The 10,207-nt window shown below is 30.3% G+C and overlaps 1 protein-coding gene across 1 annotated transcript; it reads right to left on the bottom strand.

Annotated features, from left to right (window-relative positions):
* Window positions 1–3,474: 3,474 nt before the first annotated feature.
* On the bottom strand, window positions 3,475–9,997 carry LOC132743819 (transcription intermediary factor 1-alpha-like). Its single transcript, XM_060732386.1, has 6 exons — window positions 9,139–9,997; window positions 8,815–8,888; window positions 8,589–8,647; window positions 8,319–8,428; window positions 7,495–7,579; window positions 3,475–3,553 (listed from the first exon to the last, which is right to left on the bottom strand). The coding sequence occupies exons 1-6, from the start codon at window positions 9,995–9,997 to the stop codon at window positions 3,475–3,477; spliced, it is 1,266 nt and encodes a 421-aa protein (XP_060588369.1).
* Between the last annotated feature and the right edge of the window lie 210 nt (window positions 9,998–10,207).

The raw sequence follows: 10,207 nt of genomic DNA, 5'->3' as shown, positions 1-10,207 counted from the left end.
ATTACAGTGTTGGTGTTGTTGTTTTTAACGTGTATAACAAGGTCTTATTACACGGTTAGTACACGGTATAAAAAAGAATGCGTACACTCAAATGACGTCATGTATGACATCAATAAACGAACTAATGTCAGAAAAATAACAACCAATCTTATTGTCTCTAATTGTAGTTTAATATACTTAATCATTTCTCTTTCTAATAAGTATGTTAGATTGAAAAAACGATATTCATTATGTGTGCATTTAAGTAAAACAATGCATGTTTTATCTTTAAATGCTTTGCTGTATTTTATTAGGTCTATCGGGCTTTGAGATTATATTCATATGCTTTTGAACTGGATATTTATTTCTTAAAACTTGCAAGTGACACATAGAAAAACTTGAACTGTGTCCAAAGGACACGGATGCCCCTACTGACAACATCTATATGGTATATAGTGAAAAAATTAACAAAGGGCCATAATTCTCTTAAATTTGGTCGCAGCAAAAATTCCTTCCTTTAGTTTCATCTACACATAAAGGTTGTTCATCCCTGGAAGTTTAAGCAAAATCTGCCATCCGGTTTAAGATGAGTTGCGTTCACAAAATTTCTATAGGGTATATAGTGAAAAAATCAACAAAGCGTCATAATTCTGTTAAATTTGGTCGCAGCTAAAATTCCTTCCTTTACTACCAGTTACACATTAAGGTTGTTCATCCCTGGACGTTTAGGCAAAATGTGTTATCCGGTTTAGGAGTAGTTGCGTTCACAAAATTTTTACATAGTATATAGTGAAAAAATCAACAAAGGGCCATATTTTTTTTTAAATTTGGTCGCAGCAAAATTCCTTCCCATACTACCATCTACAGATTAAGGTTGTTCATCCCTGCAAGTTTAAGCAAAATCTGCCATCCGGTTTAAGAGGAGTTGCGTCCACAAGATTTCGGGACGTACGGACAGACGTACGTACGGACGGACGGACGTACGGCCGGACGGAGGGACGGACAGACGGACAAGTGCAACGCTATATGCTCCAACTTTGTGGGGGCATAAAAACAATAAACTCTGAGATTCGGTCAATGGACATGGCAAGCGGGTATTGAAAAGTGGTCAAACCTAAAACAGGGTAGTTTAAAAAGACCTGATTGTGTTTTTAAGCCTATACCTTTTGACAGACATGTTGTTGGATACGGGTACCTATATGCTACCTGCTGAACATACTAAAAATTTTATTCTCTTTATTTGCTGATTAAAAATTAAAATCACATTTGGTAAAACAAATTCCATCCAAATTACATAGAGCATAACCTCTTTTACCGTAACAAATTTAAACTTTGACCAATGAGTATTTGCATTGTGAGTTGATTGAGGACATATTGTAATGAAAATTACGGGAGATCTGTCAGAAACAAATAAATGTTATATGTATATGAAGAATGAATTTTAAAAAAATGGAAAACAAATATTATTGTTGTATTCTTTTCGCGTTTTGAATATTGTTATACGATATCTCACAATACTCATTTACAGTTAGAAAAGAGTAATGCAACATGTTTTAAAGAATAACATCCAGAGAACACGTACAATTGAAATGCCCTCTTTCATACGTTTTATGCACCATTGTTTGTTTTACTTGAACAAAATCGCCCCCCCTCCGCCACACAAAAAAAGTTTTGTAATATTTTAAATACATTTCAACAATTAAAACGACGCCATGTAATATAATAAATCTGTATAGCTACATGTTATTGGTTAAATCTGCACTTCATCCATATTGATATTTTGCATAAGTTCCATCTATATGACTGTCACTGCATAAGAATAAATATACCTACCGTTTCAATGATACATTTGTAAAATTTTAATGGAGGTTTAATCTTCGATTAAATTGTAAGACGGATGCAGCCGTAAACCGAAACGTTAAAGTGAACGTTAATTTGTGGTGAAACGGTAGAATTAACAAACATTTGTTGCGTTGTTACATAATTTATTACTTAGAAGTAAAATCTTCTAGGCTAAAACTAAACTCCCTGGTTAAGCTTTTACATGATAATTATGCAAATATACATTTCATCAAAATTGATATACATGAATTAGAACTGATATAAATGAGCCGCGTCATGACAAAACCAACATAATGGGTTTGCGACCTGCATTGATCCAGACCAGCCTGCGCATCCGCGCAGTCTGATCAGGGCTTACCAAGTCTATTACAAGTTGAGAAACTGATAGCAAACAGCATGGATCCTGATCAGACTGCGCGGAGGCGCAGGCTGGTCTGGATCCATGCTGGTCGCAAACTTACATGACGTCGCACAGCCTATGCAGGTATAGATAAACGGAGAACATTAAATGCATAACCGCATACCATCACGTGAGCACTCACTGATGTTTTATGTTTAAATAGATTCGTCACGGGGCAACATGCTTAAAAAGCTGGCTAAAATGGTGATTGATTATCATTTAAAGTATCAAATGACATTGTACTCGCACGGGAAAAGTATATCAGTTTTTATACGGAAAAGGAGGACTGCGTTTTTCCCGAACCAGAGTGCAAGATAAGCAATTTTATTCGTGATATAACAACTGAAGAAACCATCGGACTTTAAAGACCAGCTCAGCAAGCTTGCGCTTTGAAAACATCTATGTGTGCGATATTTACGAACTGAAGACTTGGTAATAATTTCATAGTTAAAATAGATAACTAAAATATTGATGAAATAAAATGAGCGTATTTTTGTTTTCCTTATTTTAAAAAAGAAAACAGATATTGCAGTGAATGTTTCGTATTTTCACTGGTGTCTTGCCGTGCTACTTTCTTCTGAATCCAGCCAATACACATACTTAAACAATAAGTCTTTTGGATCGAAATTTCAACAAAAAGTACGTAATAGAATAAGCAATTTTATTCTGTATAAAAAAAAACACCAACACCAACAAATGGTGGTTTCTGCTACTGAGCTACTGGCCTGACTAGCGTATACGAACACACGGTAAAATAAAGAACTTAATTCAATTTGATGGAAATACTTTAGTTATTTGAAAACTGCTTTTGCTTAATTTTGGAGCATGTTGTTGCATGTTTTAAATTATCGATTTTGAAACGGCACGTACAATACAATACGGTCAACATTGAATAATGCGTGATTTCAATGTAACACACATTATACTTTCGGGAAAATCATAATACCATTTTTACTTTGTTAAATGTTGTATATCCTTTATATTTTTTTTTAAAAGTGATAAAGTGTTAAATATATCTTTAAATTAACCATTGGAATGTAGATTGAAGGTATATCCGTATTTGACAAGAATATAAACAAGCATAAAGAATGGATCAATTATGTCAACTGCTGGAATATCAGAAATAGCATATCATACCTCAATTATTAAGTTTCATATTAAACGTTTCACGGCAAAGTTTTGTGTAATATTTACAAAATGAATCTTTATGAATCAAATCATTACAAACGAACAACGCAAAAACTACTTTACACTTACATTTTAACTCTGATTTGATCGCCGACTTTCCACTTGTTACCACATTTATCACCGGATTTACTTCCTTTGAACACCCTGAAAACATGTTTGAGAATACAGTTTGTCAAAATATAGCTTTCTTATCTCTAAGCAGTGCTTTTATAACAGGAAAGTTTTTTTTAGTTTTTAGTTTTTTTGTTTTCATAATATATTACATTGATTCTGAATTAACATACATTGTTGTTAGTAGTTAGTTTGCTATGAAGTTATTTGTCAATTAAGCTCATTATTGTGTGTGCCAAGAAAAAAAATAACTAGGATTTTCTAGTAAATGAAACAAATATCTATATGAATAAAGTTTTAGGAAACGACCATCAGATTATGATCATACTTTGATAATGATTTTAAATTATGTTCAAGTAACTGTTGTATGTATATGAGTGGATGCTCAACAATAATGTAAGAATTTTTTATTCGTTCTTGTTCAATTACATACACTTTTGATCGTGGATGAATATTAAATATTATATTCATTCACGGGTTGTGTATGCTTTTGTTATTACCGACCCCGTAACGTAATTTACATGGTTTTGATAAATAATCCAGTTTGATACGATAGGCATACTATGACGTTAAAATAATATATCTAAAGAAAACACATCCTTAATGAAGACATGAACATCGTTTGATAACTACTAAAATGCAACAAACATTCACAATGCAAGCGCCTGGTGTACAATAATCTAACACGCAAACACTTTATGAGTGGATGGTAAAGTGTATGCAATATTTATCTTTATTCATATTACAGGAATCTCATTTAGGTCCAAAAACCTAGAAACATGATATCCACATTTCTTACAAAGATCAGTTTGGACACTTAATACAGAAAGGCATGCAAAACAATTTAGGAATATTTTCAGAAATAAATTGGAAATCGTATTTGTTAGGTTTTTTAAGCCCAATTTGAGTTAGAAGCGTTGCAATGCATTTCGGTTTGGGCCATTTTATAATACGAATTATTATTTTGGAAAACTGAGTGAGCAAATTATCTACAATTTTGCTCACAAGTTATTTGTCTAAACATTCATCAAAGAAAAACCTTATTTTCGACCAACCATGTCACATTTGAATTCCTTTAATATTACTTATCATTTAAAGGCGTCTGTTTATAAAATTTCAAACGCATAGTTTATTTCACATGTTACAGCAATGTTATCCCTTATTTATATGCAAAGTGATGCAATTCATAATTTACATGGTAACGTTCACCGTTAATATAGTATATTAAACGTTGTACTAAAATATCCATTGACAATTTAAATACGAAGCTGTTTTAAACACAGTAAACCGGTTACTTATCTTAAAACAAAATGCACAATGAAAATCATGATCATAAGATGCAAATAAACATTTTTATTAGATAGACAGTTTTCATGTATCAAGATGTGCTATTTTATAAATCAAATGTTTCTTAACACATTAAAAGCCTGTTCATTTTCCATTGTTAAAGTAGAAATATAATGCAATTCAATTATTGTGTATATATCGTACTGTTATTTGACGGTATTTGACGGTTATAAGATGGATTAAAATATGCTGTTAAACTAACGTAAACTTAAAAAAAGTGATATACTCAAACACAATTGTGGTCGTATTGTTCATTTGTATGAGCATATCAGACACTTACCTTGTTTTATTTCAGCCAATAATTGTCGGAAAAAATGTTTAAGATATCAAACAAAACTTATATAAAGTATATACATGTATGAAATATCCATATTATGTTATAAATATTCAGCCAAAGGACTTAAGATCTATTTCATTAAATGAAATAACTATAGAGTTGGACTAAATCTGCTCTGATTTTGATTTACATATGCTTGCATTTAAAGAGAGGTTTTGCCCGGTCGTTCCTTCTTGAGCCAAATTTCCTGCCGTTAAACTGTACTACAATTTTCCTGTTGTAGTGACATTCTATTTTTGAAAGAATATTTAGCGTGTAAATTGTAACATTCAATTAATGTCGTTTTCTAATTGTTATCAATTTTCAAAAATAAAGATTAAATATTTAATACAAGCTATTCTAATATAATCTCGCGATCATCAATTCCTGAAATTAAATTTTACCATTTACTCAAAATAAGAAATTGATGGCACATGTTCTATATTTTTAGTGAAATTTAGTACATTTTTGCACTTTTTATTCATTTATTCATTTTTGAATGCTGATAAAATATCTTTATGGTAGCAAGCAACAAACGGAATGAACGTAATTATGACTTATTTTTAACTGCTGCGTTTAAAATGAAACGCTTCTATAATTATTTTGTATTGCTGCTGTTCGTTATATTTATCAGTTATAATTCATCAAACCAGTATATTTGTATGTAGCCTTTACAAAGATATGTACCTTATTACGTTTTATAATTCACCGATGTTAAAACTTGTATAAAGTTTTACAAAGATTTTAACGTTTATTCTTTTTTAATTTATCAAGCTAGAAAACTTTGTATTTAGTTTAAAGACAAATTTGATTGTATTTACTATTGATTACAGAATAAACATATTTTTTTTCTTTCATTTATAATTTTGAAGATGACAATGAATGTCATTTCATCATAGGGTAAACGGGGAATAATCCAAAATAACGTAAACCTTTGGACTACACACAGGCGGTTAAAATTGTTAAAACCATACATTAGAAGAAAAACAGCAGAATATTAAAAAAAATAAAAGTATATTAATATATTGAGTACAAATTGCAAGCGCGCCGTAAGATTCTATAACAATAGTAACACATATGCGTCACATGTAGATTTTGCAAAACTTGTTAAGAAACATACATCATTATTCCAGAAAAAAATGGGGAAAACACGAAGTCAGTTTAATATAATGATACTAGTACATGAGAGTTTGAGATAATATAAATGATGCGATGTTATAACAATAATATTCATAGTGCGTTGTGACCATTGTCTCTGGCTTAAGAATGTCGTTAACAGACAGACGGGAAATCCGTAAAAAGGTTTCGTTCTGTCATTTTGATGCACAAATATCATAATTAACAGTAAAGATCCTTGATAAAATCAAAAAATAGGACGTGACAAAAGTGACAAACGTTGACGATCACAGAACTGACTTAGCGTTAAGGCATCAAAGATCTGATACCGTTAAGCTCATTTAAAATTGAATGTCATTGAAGGAAGTTCTGCTTTATCGATAAATTCGTATAAGCCTCAATCACATATTAATATTTATTAATAATTATTATATCAAACCTACTTAAAGAGTGTACACTGTATTGGAAACAATCATTAGGGATTGTTTTTAAATGAAATTTAATTATGTGCACTCTTTCAAACGCTTTATATAAACAAAATGCTCTCATTATCTATAAAAAACAATGCTATGCATACACTATATATCAATTAGTGTGTATTTTCCTGACATCACTCTGGTTTTTTTTGTCAGTGAAGAAAGAGAAAAATCATCAGAAATGCAATTCTTATCCCTTTAGAATTTATGTCATGTAATTGGTAAGGATGTCGCAATGTATTGCCAGCAATGGTTTACAGTCATTATGCGACAAAATATTCATTACAAATAAGTCAAATTAATTTGAATAAAAACATGAACAGATAGCAGTCTGGTTCACATGTCGCCTTTAAGTAAACGATGTCTTAAACAACTATGAAAGAGACGTTATAAAATGAGCAACGACTTTTGCCGGGTAGACCACAGTCACTTTTTTGTTCTTCAATGACTCGTTATTTTGTCTAATATTTTGTAAGAAACTGCTCAACGTAATTAAATATATGATGGCATTATATTTATTAACAATATATCATTAACAACACACGTCTGCATTTTATGGATCATCCCTCGCATGTATGATATGAAATAGCTGATCTAGTCTGACTTTAATTCAGAATAAACCACTAAATGTCAAGACATGAAAAAAAGTAACATTTACTTTACATATTCGTAAGCGAATGTAAGAGTATGTTTTAACAAAAAAAGCAATAAACACATACTTGCCGTCTGAATGGTAGCCACATGAATAATTTCCTAATCCAAGTAGAAGATTATTTGGATAGTTATCCGGTACCACACCGATAGCTAGAAAGAAATTATATTGTATGTGCTATTTTATTGTAAAAGTCAATGAAGGGTAATCCCATTTGATAAATATTAAACTTTAAATGCGAACAAAATAAATAAAACAATCAAATAATAAATAAAAACAATAAAAAAATAAATAAAGAAAAATTAATAATGAATAATAAAATAAATAAATAAATTTATCAATTAATAAATAGATAAATAAATAATAAATAAATTATTTAGGAAAACCTTAAATGGTTTACGTATACTGTAAGAAACATTTATTTAACGTAATTAATGACTAATTGAATATGTTATATAAAAAGAGTCACGGTGTTCCTTGAAAGCTAATTATATTGATACTTTGATAGTCAGAAAAAAATATTATTAATAAAAAATAAAACAAACTTATATTTTTCAAAATTTGCTTGTTATGTATTGATGGCAGATAATAAATTAATTTTCAGAAAGTATTTATAGACGAAAATGAATATTTAACTTAATACTCCTTCATATATTTACTATTATAATAACATATTTTAAAATAACATTCATTTTTGTTTGGTTCATGACGATAATGTGTCCCTAGATGTTATCATAAATATGATATGCTCAAAAGTCTATCTAAAGGTAATGAGAATTTTGACGACTCTTCTTTAATTCGTTAAGCAGTATTATAATACACAAACTAATTTTGGCTAAACACTTGACTCAAGATACATATGAATGAACGTTAAAGTATGCAAACAGTTACCTATACCTCCGTTTCTACCAATGCTCATAACCTCGATTTCAAAACTGTCCCAAAGAACTGTTTTTTTGTCAATAAATAAACCAAGGTCGCCTTTTGTTTTTTCAGCATAACTGAAAAAGAAAGCAAATCAATCGTATTGATCAAAACAGGTAAAAATATCCTATAATTATAAAATAGTGTTAACCTATAAAATATTTTCAATATATTTTGAAATAATTGCATATAAATTACAAAGTTTAAGTTATTGTAAAAATAGTTGTTTTATGTCACCTGATTAAGTCTCCGTCAATGATTAGGTTTTTGCAAACAAGTTGTCTGTCTAGCAACGGCTGAAAACATAATATAACGCGAAATTATTTATTATTAATTGTATCATTTAAAATATAAACACATTTTACATTTACAATATATTTTGATTTCGTGATGATTGGATAAGTCGTTTGGAAAAAAATACAAATAAAAGTTACAGCACTCTCAAATAATATAGGATACTTACTTGATCTTTTGGTGAACATAAAACCTTTGCCACTGGTGTTGCTTTGTTTGCTTTTACTGATTCTTCTCTAAGTGCTGATTTATGAAACAAGAAAAGAAGCAAAATAAATACGGTAGTTTACAAAATTATTAAAAAAAACGTGTTTTAGAAGCTACTTTATAACTTTTATAACATTACAAAAAGCCTTTATATTAAACATAAATGAATATAACAAATGTTAATTCTGAGAACATGTTTTAAATTAGTCGTTTTATTGATATAACACACATTATTAGCTTGTTTAAACATGTTTCATCAAAAATACTACGAAAGTTAGAAACTTACCTGCACCAGATTCGTTTGGCTTATGTAACACTCCTAGTTGTTTACAAGTTTTCATCAACTGTTCGAGATTACAGTCACGCGTGAAGTCGTATTTTTCGATCGTATTGTTTGCTTTGATTCTTTCTAGCTGGTCTCGGACGAGATGGAGATTTTGTTTGTATGACAAGGAACTGATGAACAATTTGTAAGGCTGATCAGCTTCTGATTGTAATGTGTCTCTCATACCAGTTGTTTCATCAACTAGGCTTTTATTCTCTTTTTCTAGATTTTCGATCTTTTTCATGTCTGCTGCCATTATATCATCTCCATATTTAAGCATGGCATCGGCGAGTTTTGTGATCTGTGAAATAATTTCATCCCTAAACAATTTCACGTCAAGAGCAAACTTTTTGTTGACATCTTCTACATGGTTCTTGTTGCGCCTAATGCTTCCTAATAAAGATTTTGCTTCATTTTCATATGTCTCTATGTCCTTCTTCAACATTTTGAACTGTTTACCTTTACCGTCTTTATATCCATCGATGTGTTCAAGTACATACTCTACTTTACACGTTTTATGCGAAATTACCATACAATCTCCGCAACCAACTTGGCCATGTTCGGGGCAGAAAAATTTAATAGGCTCGTTTAGATGTTTAGTACAATTATCAAACGTTGGTGTTTTACCTTTACTAGATGCTGTCGCAACAGATGCAGCTAGTCTATGCTCCCGAAATAGCTTCCATTGTTTATGTGTATCAAAACATCTTTGACACATTTCTTCTTCACATTGTGAACAAAAACCATCAGAGTATTTCGATACCTTACGTTGCTCACAAGGTTTACAATATTTACGAAGTTTTTTTCCAGAAACTTCCATATTTCAAAAGCCGACTTATCTGAAAAATAAACAGTAGTAAAAGCTAAAAACATGCTTTTACATTTTGTTCACAATATGTATTATAATAACAACCTTCATATACTACTATAAACAAATATTTTGACATCTTATCTAACGAGAAAAAGGAATTTATTATAAATCATAAGATTATTATTGGTCAGGTCTCTGTATTTTTTTATTCTTCACAAC

Source organism: Ruditapes philippinarum, unplaced genomic scaffold (genome assembly GCF_026571515.1).
Source record: "Ruditapes philippinarum isolate M1 unplaced genomic scaffold, ASM2657151v2 ctg8939_1_1_1_1, whole genome shotgun sequence".
Classification (NCBI taxonomy): domain Eukaryota; kingdom Metazoa; phylum Mollusca; class Bivalvia; order Venerida; family Veneridae; genus Ruditapes; species Ruditapes philippinarum.
Note: the sequence above shows the minus strand (reverse complement) of the source record. Positions and strands in the feature narration are given on the sequence as shown.